This window comes from Trematomus bernacchii, unplaced genomic scaffold, assembly GCF_902827165.1.
Source record: "Trematomus bernacchii unplaced genomic scaffold, fTreBer1.1, whole genome shotgun sequence".
NCBI lineage: Eukaryota > Metazoa > Chordata > Actinopteri > Perciformes > Nototheniidae > Trematomus > Trematomus bernacchii.
In genome coordinates this window covers 525,269-549,279 of record NW_022987828.1, presented here as the reverse complement: position 1 = coordinate 549,279, position 24,011 = coordinate 525,269, and the positions used below count along the sequence as shown (strand labels likewise).

Sequence of the window (24,011 nt, the reverse complement as noted above, 5' to 3'; positions counted from 1 at the left end):
ATTATGTGGAAATCACTGAGCCACAATGGACAAGTCACCAGTCCACATATCTATTTGTATAATACTTAGATAGGGTGACATGCATTATATTTTGCCTACCAAAGAAACCTTGATTAAAAACGTTATCTTAGGTATAACCATTTGTTATAAACAATAAAGTGAACAAACTATTGAAATGTAAGCTGATATAACACTGAAACAAAAATCTAAAACCTCTAAAACCTGATTGTCTAAACAAATAGTTTCTTACAGCCAAAACAAGAGAAAAGAAGAGTTGAGTCTCAGTTGCGATTAATAGGCGGCACATAATGTTTACATAATTTAGTGAGACTGATTATTTAAACAAGAAATGGCTCCAATGGACCAATGTTTCCTAGGCAACTACTGCACAAAATTAAACATTATTTAGAAATAAAATCCTGTCCCAAAGTGCACTAGGACCTTATATTGTAATATAAGACTAAACCTTATAATGGTATAAAAAAAACTAAAATGTATGTGAACCACCAATCATAAGTTAAAGCAAAATAATTTGGAACATTGTAAAGATAAAATATTAACATTAAAGTAATCAGTAAACAGAAGCTTACCATCCATAGAGACATGAGGAGAATACCCACACTGAACATTTTTAACGTTTATTATTAATTGGAACTTAATCAAATAATAACAACATAACACTCATTAGTTTACATAATCATACTTTTTCCACAAAGATTGCCATTACAGTGAATCCAATAGTGAACTGTAGTCTCACATGGGACATGGTCACGATTTACATTAAGTGTCGGGTCCTTACACTGGAGTAGCACTCACTAGTTGATATTTCTCATGTAAAAAAAAAATATATATGACAAGAACAAAAGCAAGAAAACTGCTCACTGATCATGTCGGTGTTACTTCTCTTTGGCAAGAACAGCTTTGAATCATCTTGTGGGAGAAACACAAAATGGGTCTTTGACAATTTGAGGAGCACAATCCTCTAAAGTAGAAACTTTACATTTTCAGAACAAGTTCAGCATTTTGCTGTTTGTCCACTCAATCCCAGCTGTCTACAGCAGGTGATGGTAAAGACGTCCCCTTTAATTCCTGGGCTGGAACAAGATCTTCACAGTTGCACATTAATATTTGGAGGCTATTGTAGAAGCGGCACAGGCACTTAAAAGACATTGACACTGGCATACAATCTGGTACAATAGTCATGCAGTGATACAACATGGCCAACATGACCCGTGAGGTAATAATTAACATACTGAGGAGCTGAATGAAGCGTGGTCTACATTGATCCTGCCGCTTTTGCAGCAAAAAAAGACCCCAGTTTTAAAACGTTGAATACCCCGTGCAACAGAAATAAAAGGGAACCAACTTTAGCATCAGATTGTATATGTACAGTCTTATAGAAATATACACATCTACCAATTAGTCATCTTTTCTACAGTGTTGGTTTGTCTTTAGCTATCGAGCTTGTCCACAGCTTTTGCGGGTGAAGGCAAAGCCATCCAGTTTGCATAAACACTATCATTGGCATATCTTGTAAAGACTGGATTAGTGGCATCATGTCTGTTGAGGGGTACCGGGCTCTTCTCAGGCCAGTTCGGGTATGACATGCCTAAAAACGAGAACATATCATTTTTCTGCACTCAGTGAAATATTAACAGCGTGCAGACAGTAAGGCTCTCAAATCAAACTCTAGTGCCTGGAAAAAGCCCGTTGAAGTTATGGCTTTGTATAGGTTACTGTACATAAAGCAGAATATAGTGTTGTTTATTAAGTGTTTTACTAATGTTGGTACAAATGTATCTAGCTATAATGTTGCTCATGCCCCTTTCTGTAACTGTTCAAAAATGCAAACAAACAATAAATCCAATGTGTTCTTTACTTTTTATCGTCACCTGAGAGTTGCGTTCAAAAGCCTTACTGTTCCTCTGTTCAGCATTGTGAAACATTATAGATCAACAGCTAATATACATTAGAAAGTCAGGAAATGTAAGACAATCTTGAATTTAAAAAACACAGTGAGTGATTGATTCGACAAGGACCTGTTTCAAATGTTGCACACTGTTTCTACCAATGCAAACACATAATGGAATGATGACAATGGAAATGTGATGGTGTGAAAAATGAACTCATAAAAATGCAGACTAAGCATGAGTATGAGTGGTGCCATATAAATAAGAAGTAATGGTATGTTCAATATTTACAAATGTAGCATCATTTTGGTCAGCATTCGTGTTACATTAGAAGCAGGTCCAAGTAAAACAAAAAAGGTCAAGACACAAGATCTTTTTAACACTGAGCCCTCTCATTTACGATGAAATGGGAGATGTGTCAGCATTAATCAGCAAAAAAGGCATGCCTAGATCACAGTCACGCACACTTGACTACGGAAAAGCCAATCACAACTTGCCAAAAAAGAGAGCTTGTGTTGTGTGTCCTGTTTCTAAAATCTAGTAAATGCATGGGATATTCTACCATAGAGCTTGTTTTCAATCCATGTGGAGGGGAGGGTGCGAGGGAGAGGGGCGTTATTACAGTCCACTAGTGGAGTGTCCTCTTCAGAGAGCGCGTCGTCGTACAGCAGGGCGTCGGCAGGCGTGGACGCCGCCAGGTCCAGGTAATCCTGCCAGGAGCAGATGAAGGTGTGATTAGGCTGATTACTGACAGCACGCTAAGTCTGAGTGTGCCCGTGCTAAAGGTCACATGCAGGGCAGTGACGCACAAGTGGAAGAAAACTAATGTATGTTTAGACATTAATGGAAATATGAAAATAGAAATCTGTGATGATCAAATTAAGAGTTTTTAAAACAACATTTCTTTGGGTTTTGACCAAGTTAAAAGGTACACTTTTAAAAAGGGAATCCTGTATACATAAATGTATATATTAAACCTTTATTACTTTTATATAGGTAATTCTTAGATATCTTATTTTTATGTAAGTATAGGGGTCACCCTTAAAAATGGCTATCCATACATTAGACCGTTTGCAAAAAATAGTCCTATATATTATTTATAGGGCTGACTACTATAATCACACCATTTTTATAAAATGGTTTATAATATCTAAAGCTATATCTTTTTGGGGGATTTAGTTTAATATAAAATGAAGCAAATAATGTTCAGAGCTAAAACAAAGACTGTTCACAGTGTTTTATGTGTGTGCAAATATGATTTGTAGGAGTTGACTTTACAAAAGCTAAACATTTAAACAAATACATGTCTTTCTATTATTTAAATGTGAGACTGATTTGTTAAGTTATGAGTAAGTTATATGATATTTAATTATAATTTCTATATATAATATATATATATATATCATATATATATATATATATATATACATATATAATATATACATAATATATATATATATATCATATATATATATATATATACATATATAATATATATATCTATATATAATTTCAACACAGTATATCAGTTTGTGTCATTGCCTTCTTCATATTATATAGGATAGATTGTATATATTGTGTGTGTTAACCGGATAAATATTTGACATCTGCTGACAAAGACCCTGTGGAGATCACTGCAAATACTTTCGACTCTTTACAAGTGACACTCCCACTGCCTCTTCATGATAACAGGGAAGAAGCCGCCTGTTGTATTCTGGGATGTCTGCATTCCCTCGTCCTTAAATGCTCTATATTTAGCTCACCTCAACATCAGGGGCCTGACTGGTATGCTCTGTGATTATGCTGCCCAAGGCCACATTTTAGCAGTGCTCCTCAAACACTAATTATGGTATCTACAGCGTTTGCAAAGAGTGACGGATCATGGGTAACGCAAAACATATGTGTAACTCTAAACAGCAGTACACGATGTTTACCAGAAATGCTATACTGCTAACTGTAGGCCAGCTGCAATTCCAACAGGAGTGGAAAGAAAAAAACCTGCCAAAGCTCAATGGTGCATCACTAAAGTTGTGTCCAAATTGCCTGGAAACAGACTGATTAATAGCTTCCCCTCACTGCTTTCCTGTGGAACAATATGAATAAGTTATCATAATGTGTTGTATAGCTTCACCATACCCGACTTTTCACCATCATCTTTTCCAGTTCTTTGCTGATGTCTGAGAAATGCTGCCTCTTTTCTGGTTCTTGTTTCCAGCATCGAATCATGAGGTTGTACCTGCAGAGGGGAAACGTTTTACAGTGAGTGAGATAATTGAATCCTCCGTAACAGTAATTTTCCATGACTTTCTGTCTTAATGTGGTGGTTGGGATTTATTGCACTCTGTGGAGAGGCTGTGGAGAGAAAGTGGAGCTCACATTTCCTCCGTGCAGTTCTCTGGCCTCTCCATCCTGTAGCCGGTCTTGAGCAGGTTAAAGAGGCGTTCAGGAGCGATACCTGGGTAGGGATTTCCTCCCAGTGTCACTATCTCCCACAACAGCACACCAAAGGACCAGCTGGAAAAAGAATAGGAGTTCATAAGAATGTTTTGATAACATATAATGGAAATTCTTAGAGGAATAATTTAACAACTTTGGAAATATTCATTTTTACTTTGGGAGTTGGATGAGAAGATTGATACTACTCCAGTATCTGTCTGTTAAATATAGAGCTGATTGGTATAGCAAGGCTCTGACTGAAGCTAGCAAAAACTGCATACCAGCACCTTTGATTCTCACTATTTAATATATGATATCTGATTAAAAAAAGGTTACATTGTGGTTTTACAAGGTGTTATGTGTTTGTATTGAATAAACTACATATAACATGTTCATTTGGGAGCTTTTGAAGTGCTGGTGGGCAGATTCTGTTAGTGTTGACAGATCCAGCAACCCAGTCTCACTGCATTTTGTGTTATAGTCACGACATTTAATCTATTGATTCGTGTTCACCAACACGATTTCCCCCTTTTTTTCGTGTCACACAGAACGATTTTAAAAGCAATGTATTTCTATTGGTAGTATGTTTCGTCTTTTTGTCCGGTCGGGCCTGCGCACAGCTATGTGGTTCATAAAAACATGTTCTTGCTCAATATCAAGCCACGATTATTGTTTTTATTTTAAATCTTATAATGTCGCACTTTTTTTGCCGTCCGCGAGGAAAAGAAATGTCGCTCAGAGCCTCAGAATACTGAAATATGTATTTTTTAAATCTTTTTTTCCTTCTAATTATTTGTTATTCTTTCAACAATAACACACAATTATCCTTGTTTTTATTTATTTGTTTAATTCTATAATCTCTGGCTTTTTTTTCAGGAACTGAATTTCAAAATAAAGTCACCGGAAACAGACATAGGCGATACACACCCACTGAACTGATTACCCAAGATCCTCAGCTTTGGTTTAAGCTCGGTGATTGGATGTTTTAGCCGCAATGCCCGTTGGGATATGGTGTTAATGCGATAGGTTTTTCCTTTTTTGGAAGTGTTTCCTTGTACGATGTGAGGGTCTAAGGACAGAGGGTGTCGTATTGTCATACTGATATTCTGTACAAACTGTGAAGACCACTGAGACAAATGTAACATTTGTGATATTGGGCTATATAAATAAACATTGATTGATTGAAGCTAACCAGCTTCTGATTGTAGCTTCAGATTTATCATATAGATATGAGAGTGGTGTCAAAACTCTCATCTCACTCTCAGCAGGAAAGGGATACATGAATAACGTTTCGTGTAATATGCTATTGGTACTCACACGTCACTTTGTGTTGTGTAAATGTGATCAAACAAGGACTCTATTGCCATCCACTTAACAGGTATACGGCCCTGGAAAACAGAGGGAGACATGGTTAGGTTTATTTAGAAGATGGTTGTAAATACACTAGAAGTACTAGAGTACTTTTCTTTACCTTGCTCCTCTTTACATACGAGTCCTCTTCATACACGTCTCTGGAAAGGCCGAAGTCTGAGATCTTCATCTTTCGCCCTTCGGCTACCAGGACATTTCGTGCAGCAAGGTCCCTGTGAACAAGCTGTCGGACCAAAATGCTCATTTAAAGAGACGTTCAGTGCTTACACAACAACATTCGAAAGAGACTTCAACTACTTTCAACCCTTACACTTTAACTTCATCTTGAACATCTTTCAGTACTTCGATTTGTTAGCTTCTTTCAGTGTATCTATTTGGAATGCAACTGCTTCAGTATTTCAACTATTTTGAATGTGTTCCATACATTTGCTTTTGGAAATTGATTATTTTCCAGTTTGGCAAATACCTTCATTTCTGCCAGGTATTGCATGCCTCTGGAGATCTGCCATGCAAAGGAGATCAGGTCACCCATGGTGAGCGCTCTGTCGTCTGGGTTCTCCAGATAGCTGGAGTTTCGGTTGGAGTCTCTGCTCATGTAGCTCGGGCCAACTTTCCGACTGTCGCGCAGGAAGTTGCGCAGCGACCCAAACTTGGCGTACTCCACGATCAGATACAAAGGACCTATTCAGAGAAAAGCAGCACTTAGAGAGTCCATGTGCAACACACATGTCCTGGGAGGATAGCAGGAGTGAGGCCTTACCGTCCTGGCTGCACGCTCCGAACATCTTTATGACGTGTGGATGGTTGACTTGCTTCAGTAAAGTGAATTCTGACAGCAGGTCACGCAGCTCGCTATGGGAAGCGTTTTCTGTCATGGATGAAAAGACGGGATTGTAATGATAAATTAATTAATCTCTCCAGACATTCACTTCCCATACATCACCATTATTCCCCACCTTGTCTCTCTCTTACCTTTAAGCATTTTCACAGCCACAGTGGTGTAGCCAGCTTTTCCTTTCAGCCTGAATGCTGTCGCCTTGACAACTTTCCCAAACTCTCCTTCTCCTAAAGTCTTGCCAAGTACAAGGTTCTTACGAGGAAACTCCCACTTAGGATCCTCCTGTTGAGAAACACATTGATATGTTCGAAACCAGTTCACCACACTTTGCTGAATAAAAGTGTCACACGCCCAAAATAAGCAGCTTACAGGCATTTTAAAGGTGTCCGTCTCGATGGAGTCCTGCGAGCCGCGGCGAAGGTTACCGGGGAAGCTGATGGGGTAAGCCTGAGCCGGCCGGCGGAAAGTCATCTCAGCGGAGGCGATCGGAGGCTTGGGAGAGTTCTTGTGGTAGCGGTGGATGAAGTACGAGGACAGGAGGATGGAGATGATGAAGGAGAGTAGCAGAGCCGTGGCAATGATGGTCTTACACATGTCGTCACATATGACCTCTGCAGGAGAGCATGTTGCACAATACTGTTATTTTCAGAAAAGCAGCAATGTATTTCTCTTTCTTTTTATTGAATTAGGAACACTTTATTATCATTAGTCAGGGCTGGGAGATAATTCAATATGATAATTTATCACAATTCAATGCAATTGTATCTTATTATGTTAAATATAGCTAGATATAATGATACACAGTAATTTAATTGATAATAATAGGCACAGACTAATTCAAATGTCTCTGAAAATCTGATAAAAGTCAGATAAATCCCGCTATTATATTCATCTGATTATTTTGTATTTGTGTGCAAACATGTAAAAATAGTCACTGTATCGCTGGTAATCTTTTATAATTCATTTTGCACTAATGTTCTTAATTAATTTGTCAAGTCTATAAATCACAAAGGAGTATACAACAAAAATGACCATCTACGTATTATTGAACTACTAGAAAACATGTAAAATCATCATATATCCTTACGGAGATATGAAATGACCTATATAGTTATGTAATATTTTTACCAAGCCCTATTGAAAGTTGTGTGTGATTTATGGCGACTCACCCTCAATATATACCTTCTCACAGACGCACCCCTCAGAGTGGCAGTAGCAGGTCCCATAGCCAGCCTGGATCCCATTCCTCAAGCCTCGTTCATGACCTCCAGTAACGGGTTCCTCTGCACAGACAAACAAACAGTCAAAATGCTTTTATTCTTAGATTTATATGTGATATGGATGTGATTTACAGCTTTACATTTGTAGAAATCCATGGGTGTAATCAAAATCAAGCCATGTGTTTCTTACTTGTACAGTCTTGTGGACATATGGACGGATCTTTGCTCTCAACTGCATCGCAGAAGCTGTCCGGACATGTGCGCAGGTCAGGGGAGCAGGTGGAGTAATCTTTAGATAAACCTAGGACTTAACACAAAGGAGAGAAAAACTGAAGTGCAAAACATTACCAGATGACAACAAATGTTGGAGTCTTTTGCTGGGAATTCTTAATTAGAAAAACTGGAGGGGAAAAGTACCACTAACTCTTTTAAATAGTGATGGTATTTAAAATGTATCAATTTATACAATTAACGGCAGCCAATGTATTTTAGGTTTGCCTCGATAATAGCCAGAATTTAAGTCTTTAAAAGAAAATGTATCAGCAACAATACATGACTTTGGGGACCTTCTGTTGCCACCATGTGGTGCTGTTAGTGCTTTTTCTCATCGAAATTAAGAGCACATTTTCCAAAACTCTTGCAAAAAGGATGTTAGTGGTTCTGGTCCTTTAATTTGTTCCATTACCACCACTTAGGGAAACATTTGGTTCTACTTAAATTACTGTAATGTCTCATAAATAATGTTGACATCATTCAGTGAGAAAAAGATGTTATAAGGGTTCATAAAATAAAAAGTACCTTTCTTAGAGCCTTGCCTCCACTGGCATCTCCCTGTTGTGGCCCCCAGGCCTCGGACAGACTCACAGACTCCTCGCCGACTGTTATATGAACATGAAAGGAACCGCTGGCTCTCCTGGCTGGCCTTGTTTGCTGTGTACAAAGTGCCAAAAACACACATGGTTAAAGACATTTGGGAGTCTTCACATGTGCCTGCGGTGGTGCTGAACGTAAGGAAGTGAAACACTGTCCTAAATAGCAGCCTGTGATTACTGTTTCCAGAGAACTAACTTAATATACTTTGCTGTTTACTAATGTATATTAAAGATGAGCACAGATTACATTAGGATTAGAAGAATTAAACCCTATCTTTTTTAAACCTAATGATTTTTTAAGTGGACTGTTCTCACCTTCAGCATCCAGTATGATGTGGATCTGCGTGCTGGCCTCCAGCTGTGTGTGCTCCTCCTGGGCTACAACGATGTACTGCAGGTCCTCGCACTCGGGCCTGCGCAGCGCCTCCGTGTCGTTCACATAGAGCAGGCCCCACATCTCGTCCGGGGCCTGGGTGATGCTTATGGCTGTGTAGCAGGACTGCACCTCCACTGACGCGTTCTTATCGGGCACCTCCAGCCGGTATGTGACCCTGAAGCCATCGAACTGCTGGCAGTTTTCCACACAAACTCTGCCGACCTGAGAGCAGATGGGATAGGAGATTGACATTTTAAAAGACACTAGGTGATTTAAGTGGAAGGTTGGCACAATATACCTTTTTAGACTGCTTTATTACAGAGATCTTGATTTGTATCTTTTACTGAGCCAGCAGATGGCAGTCTCTCAGTGTTTTTAGAGGTGAGTCAACACTTTAGCTATTAAAATGGCTATATATAGCTAGTATATTTAACCTATATTCATCACTAGGGACATTTTTGGCTGTGTCAATGCATGTGTAATAACATTTGGCAAGGGTGTGAATTTTTTCATTGAATTTTGGAAGTTCATCCTCAGCTCCAATAATATATCCATAATAAACTGTCTAGCTAAAATACAGACCCTTAAGGACAAATATGTCCCCATCGAACCCCATTACAGTCACAATTCAGCAGTTTTATTCAGTGTAAAAATACTGCATTGTATTGTGTTAGGCTTTAAATGTAAAGCACTGGCTTCAAAATTGTAGTTTTTACTATTTTCTACAAGATTGAGTCTCATGTTTGCCCTACGGGACAAATGCACCAAAAAAAAAATCAATGTTGCAAATCATTGACATATTCCAGACAATACAAAATAAATCGAATCAAATAGTTAAATCTTGCAAACTGGCGTTTAAAGGATTTAAATGAATGAATGTTTGGTAGTGATGATTAGGACTGAAGTTGGTTTAAATAACTGAAAGGGCGATATAATCTAAATGTATATTTTTGGAAGTATTTAAGGGGGACTTTTTTATCCTCTAAGGACATCAAAGCAGTTTTTTAAAAGTGAAACAGAAGGGTAAAAACTAAGTTAAGTCTTATAAGGGAATATAAACTTGCATCATCAAAACAAGAGTGCTTTAACCCCCTGTCGACATTTTCTTTGTTGCATTTTTCACATAGAGGCGTTCTTTTACCAAGCCTGAGCCCTTCAGTTGGATATCTTTTACTTCATCTTTATCATCATAACAAATGTTGAAGTGATGCCAACTACAATTGATGTGAGTTACTAAAAACCTGAAAACAATTTGAACCTTTCCTATAAGACAGCAGCAGACTAAGCTGAACAATCAAGATTCATCTAAAAAGCATTCATGAATACCTGAGCATAAAGAGAAGCTCTGCGTGTTAATGTGAACATATGCGTGACGTTGTTGAAGCGGATGTGCACAGGTAAGATAGTGACGTTGAAGTGCAGCAACACGTTTCCCTCCAGCCCGGGGTAGGTGGTGTCATTGACCATGAAGTCCAGCTGCACGGTGCGGTTCTCCGTCACCACCAGGTTCCTCTTCAGGACAAGCTCTAAAATAAAGGGGCAAACATGAGTATTAAAACTACAATGATCATAAAATCAGATGATTTTTAGTAGCCCCTGGGTCACGTACGGTAGTTGTGAACGGTCTCTCGAATTCCTCCAACAGCAGCTTTCTTTTCACTGAAGGTGGCTTTAATGTCAAATGTTTCCTTTATCCACGTGTCATTATTGAGCAAGGTCCCCACATATTTATTGTAGGGCTGGTCAATCGGGAAGATGGGGGTTAGATCCCTGTCGAAAACAAACAAAGCGCCAAAAGACCCATCCTGGAAGAAAAAATTACAAATGTGTGAAGTCGATAATATTAGCCCACATTGTGTCTTAAAAACAATAAAAACTGATCAGATCTGTATGCAGTGAGGGCCTGGTGAGAAAAAAAAAGGTCTGGGGATCCTTCTTCTGCTCTAAAAATGTCTCCCATGTGTTTAGGATTTAAAAACATCTGATAAAATGGTTAAGCTAGGATATCATTTTTCAAAGTTATGGCAGGCGAATTTTATTTTAAATTTCTCTGTAGGGGGAATGTTCTGTTTGTTTTTGTAACACTCTTTTTGGCCACAAGTGGTAAAAAGCAAATCACCTGCTGCTTTGTCTTTTTCATCCACTTGTTTTCAGAGAACTAAACGAAAAGGTAACTTTGAAAATTGACCCAGAAAAAGCAGGTTTCACGGTTGCAAAATGATTATCATTGCTTTTTTTTCACCTTATCTCAAGTCATGAATTTAGGAGAGAATACCATTAAAATGAGATGACAGATCTTTTCTCTGTGTTTTATAAGTCTCCTTACCTTTGTCCGATTAAAGCTGATGACGATATCTGCTGTGTCTGTCCCATTCACATAGGGTGCGTTATCGTCCTCATCGTTGACAAACACATCCAGTGAAGCCTCCAGCTTGGTGATGAACCTTTCTGTCCGGACTGTGCAAACCAGCAGGAGTCGGTAGCATTCACTCTCTTCACGGTCCAGAGGAGCCGTCACCACCAGCTCTGTGGTGTTCTCGTCCACAGCAAACGGTGCTGGGGTATCTGTGGACAAGAGAAACACACTAAATCAGGTGTGTGTGAGTGTATGTGTTTAAAAATCCACCGTCTGAAATACAATACATTGAGTCAGAGATGGTATGGGTTTCATTCAAAGCAGGACTACAAACTCTTGGTAAACAAGTTCACATGGCAACTACAAATTACAGTGATGGAAAAGTAGCATTTTGCTAGCATCCTAGTTTGATGGGACAGTTCACCACAAAATCAACATATTTTTCCCTTTACCTGTATTACTATTAATCTCAGTTTTGGATGGAACAACATGGCCGTGCCAGAAAAATACATTTGAGAAAACTAATATTCAAATACATATTAAAATGAATTTCCTGCATTAAACTGCTCACAACAAGGTCTGTGGATCATCTTGAGTAACTGGGTCGTCATTTCTGGGAAAAGATTGCTGTTGAGTTTTTCAAATGTATTCTTTTGACGCTTTGAGCACCACAAGCCAAGTACCATCTGGTTCCATTATATTGAAAGAAGGCAGACATCTCTGCAGCCGATATCTTCAATCTTAATATGTGTGTTTTACAGCAATAGCATTAGCCACCATAGGCTACTGGTACCAGACCGACAGCTGTAACAACAACATTAGTGTTTAAATGTGAGGATAGTGCCTTTTTATTGCTTACAAATAACATATTTATATGTATGAGAATGTGAGAATGAGTCTCTCTTTATTGTGTCTGACCTGATTCCACATGGTAAGAGACGGTGTAGTTGGGGCAGACGTGGAGTCTGGTGAGACGGCGGAGTTGTCTCAGGGCCCCGGGGAACCTGTTCTCCATGATGTGGGGGTTGGACGTGTCTCTGTGCGGGAAGCATAGCTCCTTCAGATCAGTCTGAGCGCAATGAGGCAGTGTGGCGTTGACAAAGTCCAGGGTGATCCGAGTGGGGTTACTGCACAGGGGCTTCTTGGAGACCATGGCTAGCAGGAACAACTTCTTTACGGACCACGAGGGTTGATCTGAGCCAAAAACAAAAACAAGCCGCGTTTTAATCTCAGACAGTGCTCTTTTTGATGACTAAGCTCTTTTTTATGCCTGTATGCAATTACATTATCATCGTGTAGGCAAACAAAGCCAAAGCATTATTAGTATGCAAAGAGCATAAACGTCAAGAAGCTAATTTACTCTCATATGTATGGGATACCTGGCACTGTAAGGCGAGTATAGATTAAAATTCTCACTGGACAAGGCGAAATCGTTCTCTTCCAGGGTTTTGTTTAAGGACAGTATCCCAGTGTTGACGTCCAGGTGGAACCAGGAGCTGTGACGTCTGGTGGAGCTCGTCCTGCATAGGTAGTAGTGCGGCTGTTCAGAGTTGCTGTCCAGCATGGCGTGGACCTGGAGGATGGGTGTGCCAGCCACCTGGCCCACGTACACCGTCTCAAAGTAATCCTTCTGAGGGAAGTACAGCCCTGTTGCTCCTGCAGGAAGAAGACATTAACAGATGTTAAAAAACAAGCAGCAGTGCACCACAGGGGGATTTTCCCTTGAAAGAGAACACTGTGATAACTGGAAATAAGGCCTGACAGTACAGCTGAGTGTTATTACAGAGCAGTAAAACCGCAGTTATCAGGCATCAACAATACAATAGGAACAATACCCACTGACAATGCTGTCTGGCCACTGAATGGAAATGAACACATACATGGATTATGACAGGTTCAGTTTTTTTTCCATCTTTCATCTAGCGGAAATTGAAAGGAGGGGCTCAAATGACACTTATGCTGCTCTTTTAATGAATTTCTCATACGGTCAATAACATGTGGTTTCCGATTCTCCTTGTGTTCACCTTGAGATGTTTAATTACAAGGGATAACATGATACTAGGGTGAAATGAATCATTACCTGCCAAAGAGGAGTGTGTATGTGTTCATGTGTGTTGCGGAAATCCATAAGAGCTGTGGCAGGCTGTGCGTTTTACAGGAAAATGGAGATGTGAGTGTTCCTCCTGTAATTATATCCCTGTTATGTTCCTCTTTGACGACGGTAGGCAACCATTTAGGGGACGCACTAATGTCATTAGCAGACAGCAAAACTAGATTTTCTATTTCTGTTGTTGCAGTTGAGGCCTCGTCTCTGGTTTCAGACATTGATTTAATTTTGTGGGGGTTGGATGACAGGAGGCCGAGCTGATGGATAAAATGTGGCCGTGCTTCCTGAAGGATGGAGATACACTCAGCGAGGCTGCAGCCCTTTTTATTAGACGTGTTCCTGAGACAAAAACAAACAGCAGGCCACTTGTTTGTTAATTCTTATGGGATTCAGTTTCATGACTCAGATTTTAGGGATGGTTTTCATTTTGCTAAATTTCTCGCAGCTAAATAAGGACCATTCATACTTGTGTTTGAAATAGTGTTTCCTTATAGTTTGTCTTGAGTTGTACTTGTTGAAAGCCAAAACTATACAAAATATATTTACAACAGAGGCAAAAGATTGATAAGCAACAATATGTGAAAATAATATGACAAAAAAAAGTAATTTACATATTTTATTAATAAACTAGGCTCTTACTAAAGGACCTTGCTATTTTATTTAGTTTTTCATAAGACAGGATATCATTTAAAGTCAATTTAGGATGTTTTTTGATAAAGCAGATGATTTCAGAGCAACCAAAGAGCATAAAAAGATGATTGCAGAGAAGATTAATTATTCTTTTAAGTGAAGCAATATGTATTCTATGACGCACATCGGAGGATGAATGATAATGTTGTTCCTCACAATAAACCCATTTAACTCCAAACATAATTCTTCGATAATAAAAAGTACAGGCAGAAACTAAATGACTCTACATGGATGGATGGCCTTAGTAGAACGACAATGTATAGCACACTTTAAATGTCTTAAAAATGTTACATTCCGCAGCACATGCCATCTGAATTTACTGGAGGTAACTTCCATAATAATATATAGGAGTTCCAGGAGCAGAATAACACAGTATGGGGTTTTTTGTGAGAAAATATAGGAAGCTAAATAAAGATAGTTAATCCAACCTCAGTGTAGATCGCCATATGTATACTTAAAGTGACCATTAGAGGGAGCTATTATCTTACTGACACATGCACAAACAGAAAGCAGCAGCTTAATCATTATCATGATTCATTATTTGACTAATTCTAAAAGTGTATTCATTTGATAAATTGCAAAAGATGCTGGATTAAACAGCATCTTTAACAAGCTAGAAAAATACCCGTTTCAACAGCCCTTTGCAGAAAGGGCTGTGTGATCCCACACATGTCAGTCATGAATCAAACACAGCAGACGACAGCAGCTCTGCAAATAAAACCAGAGGGTCCACCGCGTTAACCAGCGGGAGTTGAATGCATTTATGAATGTTGGCCTTGGCCCGAAGCCACGGTGGCTGCAGGAGCCTGTGCGACACAATTTGTTTATATCATTCAAAATTCAATTTCTCTCCAGGACTGAAGCCAAAAGAAAGCAAGCAGTTTATATCAAAACGAATTAATTGGATGGATCAAGCAGGCCTCTCTTAGCAAATGGCATCTTTGCCATGATGAAGATTTTCCAAAAGCATGACTCATTAGCTTCCCTAAATGATGAACAAGAATGACGGTAATATAGTAATGATATTTCACCTCAGATAATATGCACCGTTACCGCACACACAGGTTTTTTCTTACTTTCTTGTCTAAGGGACACTGAAAAATGTTTATTTCAGATTTGACATACACATGGACAATAGGCTGTTTTTAGGACAGCCTTGACCTCCCATAACTGAAAGTGTGTAAACACTACCACCATAAGCAGACCTTTTACAGCCTTTACACCCCTATAAAACTGATGCTGAGCTGCTATACACGTGTCATGTCTTCAAAAGCCGGAGTGAGTAATTTAGCAAACAAAGCCGGTGTTTGAACAGGAGGACTCTTGTAGCAATTCGTGTTTACAATAGATATCATGTACTGCTGAGTGGATGGTGAAATTGAACTTGTACGTCGCCTCACTTGTTTGATGAAAAAACAACAACAATGGAATAAACCTCTCACTCGTTTACACACGTATGCCTTTGACGATGGCAGATTTCTCCAAGTTAATTACGGCCTGTGTCAGTTCTGTCTCATATTTTAACCGTGGAAGGACAAAAAGGACACAAGCTCATCACAAAATCTGTAAGCATGTGCCACAGACAACAGTATGTCTAGGACTGGTTGGAACTGATAGGGTAGGACGCCCTCTCTCCGTCGTCCCAGACAAAGACAGGAACTCAATTAGCTCAATGCGTGCTTCGGCTGATAGATTTACCAGCTATGAGCTCATGTGCTAGACTAACCTAGACTGCCTCTAAAGTCTCAATGAAACAAAACGTTTTAACTCCCACCCAGACGTCCTCACTGAGCATCCTTGTCAACGACATGGCAGATAAGGAAAAGTGACCTGGCCTCTGTATGATTAATTCCTTCACTAATGTTGTTGGTAGGCTGGAGCTGCGGTGAGAGCCCAGTCCTGTGCCCTTTTTCCTCTCCCAAGGTCAACGTGCGCTGCATCTGTCCCTGGTAACGACCCATTGGAAATGCCATGTATCTGGCAGCAAGACCAATCAATAACCGTACTAATCAACAGTGATGCTGATTGTTTTTGTACTGATGAGACAGACGGGGAGAGAGGCTGATGGCTGCACAATCATCTCCGCTGCTGCACATAATACGGACCCACTTGTTTAGATGCACGGCCCGCACAAATATCACATCTACTGTTCATTTCACAGGCACAATTTAGCCCATCGATATCCTTTTTTTCAAATAATCCATCAGCTTTTACAAAGCAGCTGTAACCAGCAGCATCCACACAGTAATATCATGGTGATCTAAATATAATAAATATCATAATCACTCTGGAATCCTGATTGCTCTGCTTCCAAAGATGTAACAGCTTTGGGAATGGTCCTCTTCTAAAATTCAATTAACTAAAAAGCTGCACATTGAGCTATAATTCAACTTCTGAAAGCTATTATTGATCATAATGTTTGGAAATCTTTCGCTCTTAGTTTCCTGTGCCAGTGTGCATGATTGCTTCGTCATATCACACTGGATCCATCACCTGGATTTTAATAAAGGTCTCATTGTGATGCTTTTCAATCGCAAAACAATGAGTCGTAATGAGAATAGAAAGTCATTTCCTGTTAGGATGACAAAGCCATCAAACTTTTCATCAGAGTAATACGATATCTGATATCAGTTCAGGGGAGGGAGTCAGGCTCCAGGTAAATTACTCAGTTTACCGCGATGCATACCGTAACATAATAATCAATTACAACATAATGTAATCCAATTATCCTTCAGAGAATACAAGAGCTGAGATCCAATGAACCATGTTCATCAGTCATCAACAAATCTAATAAACATCTCCTCAGGGGTTAGCTGCAAGTACAAATTTGGTTTAAGAATTCCCGTGGGAGTGACAGTGGCATCAAATATTGAACACGTGGTACATCATGGACCTCCTGACTGAGTTTGACGCAGTAGTCATTAGAGTGCTTTGATAAAATATCTCTATCCTAATCACAGCGGTGGTACAAAGCCATCAGATTCACTGATGGGCACACAGATGTAGACAAAGACATTAGCTGCCTGTAGAAAAATACATTAATGTAATTTTATCGCATAGTTAGTTCACCGCCATTGGTTTCATAAAGGGTTTCATCAACTTCCCCAAATAACTGCGCCCAAAAAGAATGATCTGTGACCACAGCCAAGTGAGGAGGTTTTATTTGTTCCCAGGGAGGGTCCAATGTCCCGCAGTTCAATATTCTGTTTACTCACATTAACCGGCCTGTTTGTGTCCTTTTACTTTGAAAGTCTGTGAAAGAAATTGTCAAATTTGTAATGTCCTTGGTGCCATCTGAACGACAGAGGGTTTTTATGTAAAAATGTCACTCAAACGCCACTCAAGCTCTTGTTTGGGTTAGGTATGATCCACAAAACTGACCAAACCGCAAGGTAAATGTTATGTTTAGACTAACAAATGTTCAGACATACAGACAGATGGATGTATGTACTTCAAAACATAATGCTTCAGGTCTCTGCTAAAAGGTATGAGGTAAAACACAATGGGAACAATATTTTTTGTTGAGTTTTTGTATTAAAAAGGTACAATTTTACCCGCAAAAGCACAATGTAACCTTAGAGCCCATTTCTAGCACTCTACAACAGTAAAGTCAACTTTTCAAGGTCTTATGTTGTTAGGAACATATGACCCAGGGAACAAAGATAAAAGACCCCGCCAAAGGAAACAGACCCTTTATAGCTTAACACCAAAGTCATGCTAGCTACTCTGTGGTGCTGCCTCATCATGTGCTAACTATAGTAACATTATGCTAACATGCTCAAATGACAATGCTAATACACTGTGATGTTCAGCAAGTTAAATGTTTACCATGTCGATTATCATTGTGTAGCATGTTAGCGTGCAACAATGTGCACTAAACATATATTTGATTAAACATAACTCTAGGTATAGCAATCGTCAACATTGCTATCCCTAGAGCTACACTGCTAGCATGGCTAAAAGCCGACATGCATAGATATGGCCTACCTTGCACATATTGCCTATTAAACTTATGTTGAGGTCAGTTGTGCTAAAGAAATAAACATAAAATAATCCAATTAATTAAATAGAAAATGTTGTATCTGTGGGGCTGTATTACCACATTGCACTACTAGCCGACTATGTAGCACTTAACATTCTCAAATCTTTACCACTTTAAATCTGAAATATCATGCCGTACCTTAAATAAAAAAGGAACTGTAGCTTTAGCTTCTTACGGCTTGTTACATTGTGTGTTTCCACATCAGGTTTCACAGTGAATCCGATGGATTACAGTATGGAAACAAAGGGAGGGACGTTGCTTTATAGGATGGAGGGCACTGATCTTCCAGCGCAAATGGAAGTGAATCTCTCAGAGCTTCTGGCATTCGCAGCTGGTGGAAATGGTGGAGTGAAAGGCCGGTGGAAAAATAAATTCCAACGTGTTTACCCACTTCAGTAAAGTGAAGGAGCAAACAAAAGGACACAGGGTGATGCCAGGGTTGGGCTGGCAAAGGAGGGTCATGCAGCTAGATTCTCTTTTGGCAATAAGAAATCATGTTTAAATGAGCTTTCCCCACAATAATCAAAAGTGAGTTATTATAATGAACTTGCAGATTAGATTCCCATATTTAAAATAGTACAATTAACATCTTAAAGCTGCAAAACACACCCTGTTCTGCAGTGTCACAGGACCATGTGGATTTAGATGAGCTGAACTCACTCTTTTGTGTTGTTCATTGTTTTAAATGATGGGTCAAACACAGCGCGCTCCGCTAGGCTATACTGGAAAATAACTTGTCAAGGCCCATGTGAAACGAGAGGGCTAAATGCCCCGAGGGCGAAATTTCAATCAATGTCTTCTTGTCCTTTCACCAACGCAAATTAGATTCTACCCATGCATGAGAGGGAAGTGTGACCCTGAACTGACTAGAGGATCAGGCACAGAGCTTTGACAGGTAGGAGCAGCATCCTACAGACAGACAGCGCAGACAGCAGAGCCATAACTCCAGAGTTAGGGGTTGGGACTAAGCCTCAGCAATAAAAGTAAAAACAAAGAGGGTGGTTTCTTTCCATCAGGCATTTTATACATAAAAAAACATTTGTCCAGTTTCGTCAAAAACTTAGGGGGCATTGTTGCCAACATGGAGGAGCTATAAATGCAAATAGAAATCGAAGTTTCAAAGGCTGAAACTGATGCATTAAAGCTCTGATTCTGATCAAACCTTTAAGGACAATGCCACTATCTGAATAGATATATAGCAGCACTTACTTACTTTTATTGAGAGGACGGAAACTGAGACCAGATGTTGTGTGCCACATTCTTTTAATAAAAAGCAATAAACAATTTTTTTATATAAGACAAACTCTGCAGCAAACAACTCATATCATGATTTTTTCAATTATACTAAAAGAGACCTAGTGACAACTAGGGTAGACAACTGACACGATTTATAATGCATCCATAGCCAGCACAAAAAAGGTGCTTTACTAAATCAAATACTGTAATAAAGAAGGAAATGAAATAGGAGCATGGATCACATGAGATGTATTGGTCTTGTCCTTCTCAAAAGAAGAAGATGCTGATGAAAATGATCATGTGAATGCAAGGAGAAGGAGGAGCAGCTAAAGAGGATGGCAACAACGCTTCCTCTGGGATGTCGGGGGTCATCACTGGAGATCACCGCTTGGTTAAGGTTGCAGAGGTCACAGGGCAGAGCAGGGTCAAAGCTACAGTAGCAAGGTCACGGTGGAAGGTAAACGGATCGATGCTCTTATGTGAAAACATCTGTGGCTGTTCTTAGGGGAAGTGATGGATTACACAGAAATGTCTGTTAAGAGGATTTGGTTCATTTAAATAAAGGCTTTCACCAGGTTGAGTCATAAAAGGGACTATTGAATTTCAACTCCATAAAAAAAACCCCGTTATATTCTCCCTGACAGCAAAATCTCAAATCTTAACAAAGCAATGACTGACCAGAGGATTTCAGATTCCAGCGATCTTTTTGAACATGATAACAAGGGAACCTTTTTACATCCAAATTTCAACCATCTCCATAATCTCTCACTACAAAGAGGTGTCCCAGCCTTTAATTCACTCTAATTGATTTCCTGAACTGCCTTACTTAATGTTACTCCTAAGTGCATGACCAAACAGCAGCATCTAAAAATGCTGATTACTCTTAGTGAACGCTGATTGCCAATTTCCTTGTTTGATTACCTCAGCAAGAATCACTTAACTAATGAGTTACCTGTAACCTTGAAAAGTGATGATGCGAATAACACTAAGTATCTTTTTTTTCCCCTTAGATTTAAAAAAGTATTAAATGACTTGTGTGGTGATGAAAACGCCATATCGGATACAATAAGTGCATCACTGGCATATAACACTAGTTTAGTCCTTAAAAAACGTATAAGGAAGTGAAGATGAGTAAATGGTGGAAACAGTCAGAATATCCTCCAAAAGTGACACAAGAGCATCAGCTTTATCGTCATATCCAGCAAAATCAATCTGATGTGTCCTTTTGAAGGAAGTTAACATCCAACGTGCAATCTGAGCGTTGTGTGTACTTGTATAACAGGCGATATTTTCCTAAAGAAAACAAACAGCCAGTGTTTGCCCAGAGATAGGAGCAGCTGCTGCACACCTGCCTGCAGCTCGCCTCTCCTCCTCTCCGGACCAGTGTAGGTCTTTTGTTGCAACAAACAGGCAGGTGAGGAGCGACCGCCTTTGCGTAGGGTGTACATTTCAGCACCCGTTTAATTACCATCATGTCCTTGACATGTGAAATCGAACTGGCCCAACTGCGTTTATCTATAAATATCAGGCGTCAGTGGCAGTACATGCAGGACAAAGCCGAGCTCAGATGTAAATGTATGCAGGGTGTGTGATGGGAGCATCATGTCTACTGTAAGGGTGATGGGAATACATCTCTTAGGCATCTGTGCACAAACTACACCGTCTGTCACATTGAACAATTAGTAAAGAGCATTACATAGAACTGTGGCACCTTTAACATTTAATTAATAATTTTAACTGAAGAAAAGTGCTCTCTTGGGCGATAACGTATAGGCCTGTAGTTTTTGAGTACTGTAAGCCCAGTTTTTCAGGCACTGGCCTACTCACATGAACATTGACACCATTTGTACATCTTATTTCCACTAAAACATGAGTTGATAATATTACTTTCACACTCTACAAGTAACATCTGTTAAGACTAAGTCCAAAAACAAATCCAGGAATTCGACACAATGGCCTATATTTGGCCAAGCTTCACATTTGACTGCCACACAGTGAGATTTGCACACTCCTGAGCTATGAGAGACACTTTAAATATAGACGGCATGGCAGGACAGTGTTGGTACAGTTGGGCAGTGGGATTGTGAATGGGATTATAATATTATAGTATACGGCGGTATTCATTTGACTCCAGGTTCCAGTGTGCCATACCACGCATAACATCCCCAGCGCACAATGCAAGGATCACTTTCTGCAGCATGAAACAGTGCCGGCATTGAGCCAGTGCCATTTCAGAATAGTGCTTGGAAAAGCCTTACAATTCACAGCAGCTTCCAAACATGTTGCAATTTGTAAAAGCCATTTTACCTCTACACAGGAGAAGCATATCTCATGTGTATTTGTTAGTTGCCATCTAGACTTCAGGTCTACTGGGTCTGTTTGCAGCAGCTCAGACATTTTGTATCTGTATTTCTCTTTGGTTTTTGTTTGTTTTCAAAAACAGTTTTGCAGAAAATCTTACATTTTGTGGAAATAAAATGCATTCCAAACCAGATATATCGTTTTTGCTGTGCTCATACCTCAAGTAATTGCCTTTCTGACTGACAGAGATGAAGATGCTTAAAACTAAAACTGATGATGTCAGATTAAGAGATAATGTCTTAAACAGGGAAGATGATAGATAAGAAAACACAATTTAAATGTTTTCCTATGGATTAACATTTATGTCACATGGCTAAATATGTGGGTTATTTATATTGCATGGTTTTAGTGTGTTTTTTTGTAATACTTTACCTTTAGGTTTGATTAAATTGCAGGTTTTAGAAATCATGCAGTATAAATAAAACAAATAGATTATTTGCCATGTGACAATTAGTCTATACTTTTTCTTAATGAAATTATTAGTATTTTTTCTCTTTCTTATTTCAAGTAAGCCACTTTATATATTTAAAATCTTGTGGCCCATCAGCATGTCTAGCATTAAATCTGATGATGAAGCTTACCTCCCAGCAGCAGCAGCAGCAGCACCACAGCGATGTTTCCCCGAGAGAAACCACTACTTGGCCTCATCTTCGCGAACCATAGGTGAAAGTTTCTCAATGAAAATTAAAGTTCCTTTCAGCGACGAATAATAAAGAAAAAAGCGATAAAAGAAAAGCAGGTGTTGCGTAAACCAGAGAGTGTCCTGTGCGCGGTTCCGGTGAGGGGGATGCGGTCCTCAGTGTCCCGCAGACGGGCTGCTGTGTGTGTGTGCGGCTCCGGGGCTGCTGCGGGGCTGACTGGCTGTCTGTCCAGGGGGAGGAGGCTCTCTGCTCCACTCTCTGCTCCACTCTCTGCTCCACTCTCTGCCCCGCTGCTTCCTGCAACAGCAGGCAGCTCAGCATCTACAGGAAATTTAAGAGCATAATTTAACAGCAGGTCAGTCACCTCATTAACACTCTGCGTGGGGGAAAAAATATTAACAATTATCATTAAATGGGTAATGGTGCATTTTAAAGGTGCAGACACTGTTTTTTAACAAAGTGTAGCAGGTGCGTTCATTTTAATCACTGCTTTATTGGAACAGTGCTGTAATCATTTATGTGTGAAATAAGGATTATTTCTCATAGAGCACCTTTAACATTAAGATGTTAACTCCAGTGTCATTTGAGAAGCATCAGATGAACTGCTAGTGGGGAGGTGACAGAGTTTTTAGCTGCATGGTGAACCTGCTGAACTGCAGCCCTCACAATCATGTAGACTAGAGTAATGAGACTTGACTAGCATACACGTGCTTTGTTTTTCTGCTACTTAAGTACCATTTTAAAGTACTTGAGTATTTCTTTTTGATGCTATTTTATACTTCTTCTTTACTACATTTCAGAGGTTCATGATGTGCTATTTAATCCACATATATTGACCAACTTTAGCTCATTTAGAGATTCAGATAAAAAAAAACCTGTATTCAACTATTGAAATATTATGTATAGACTAGTTATGGATTAAGCTACACAGCACTATATAAAGTAATTAAAACCAGATCCACCTTTATTTAAAGAGGCAGTATTATGCTTTTTGGGGTTTCCCTTTCCTGTAGACAGAGTGCTATACTGTAGCTTTTTTGCATGTAAATGGTCTGCAAAGGCTAAAATCCCAAAGTTCAAGTCAGAGGGAGCTTCTCTCCCACACACTACCCTGAAACGCCTCTGTTATATTCCTTTGTTAGCTTCTGAGACATAGTTACATCACTACGTAACACTTGCACTTCCATTGTCTTGATCTCCAACACATTATACGTGGCTAAGGGGCAGGACATCTCGTGTTGACAATTCACAACACAGCCGGACAGCTAACCAATCAGAGCAGATTGGGCTCTGGTTTCAGACAGAGGGTGAAAAGAGCTGCTGCAGCACAGGCAGTATGAGAAAAATAAAGAACTTTTTGAACATTAAAGCATGGAGACATGTCACAGTAGACAGAAAAAACAAATATGAAACCTGAAATGAGCATAAAAGGGCCCCTTTAATACAACAATTTTGATCTAATAAAAATAATATGAAAGATTCTGAAAATGGCTTTAATGCACAATAAGAAATTGTACTTATAGTATATTTTGCTGATAATACTTACATTATTTTA

The 24,011-nt window shown here is 39.4% G+C and overlaps 1 protein-coding gene across 2 annotated transcripts; it reads right to left on the bottom strand.

The window, feature by feature from the left end:
• Window positions 1-622: 622 nt before the first annotated feature.
• Window positions 623-22,648, bottom strand: ret (ret proto-oncogene receptor tyrosine kinase). Of its 2 annotated transcripts, XM_034152114.1 has the most exons (20): window positions 22,397-22,648; window positions 12,796-13,035; window positions 12,298-12,573; window positions 11,350-11,588; window positions 10,633-10,828; window positions 10,350-10,549; window positions 8,963-9,245; window positions 8,574-8,705; window positions 7,966-8,082; window positions 7,725-7,838; window positions 6,925-7,166; window positions 6,690-6,837; window positions 6,478-6,585; window positions 6,184-6,398; window positions 5,818-5,940; window positions 5,664-5,734; window positions 4,287-4,424; window positions 4,047-4,146; window positions 2,473-2,620; window positions 623-1,609 (listed from the first exon to the last, which is right to left on the bottom strand). In XM_034152114.1, the coding sequence occupies exons 1-20, from the start codon at window positions 22,461-22,463 to the stop codon at window positions 1,452-1,454; spliced, it is 3,315 nt and encodes a 1,104-aa protein (XP_034008005.1). In that variant the 5' UTR covers window positions 22,464-22,648; the 3' UTR covers window positions 623-1,451. The 2 variants fall into 2 exon arrangements, with proteins under 2 accessions (XP_034008005.1, XP_034008006.1); XM_034152115.1 differs by having other exon boundaries at window positions 623-2,620.
• Between the last annotated feature and the right edge of the window lie 1,363 nt (window positions 22,649-24,011).

Excerpts from the sequence above, each read along its gene's own strand:
- ret (XM_034152114.1), bottom strand. The coding sequence starts at position 22,463 with ATGAGGCCAAGTAGTGGTTTCTCTCGGGGAAACATCGCTGTGGTGCTG. Across the intron at positions 11,589-12,297 it reads CTCTTACCATGTGGAATCAG|ATACCCCAGCACCGTTTGCT; the intron begins GTCAGACACAAT and ends TCTTGTCCACAG. Across the intron at positions 2,621-4,046 it reads AGATGATGGTGAAAAGTCGG|GATTACCTGGACCTGGCGGC; the intron begins GTATGGTGAAGC and ends TGCTCCTGGCAG.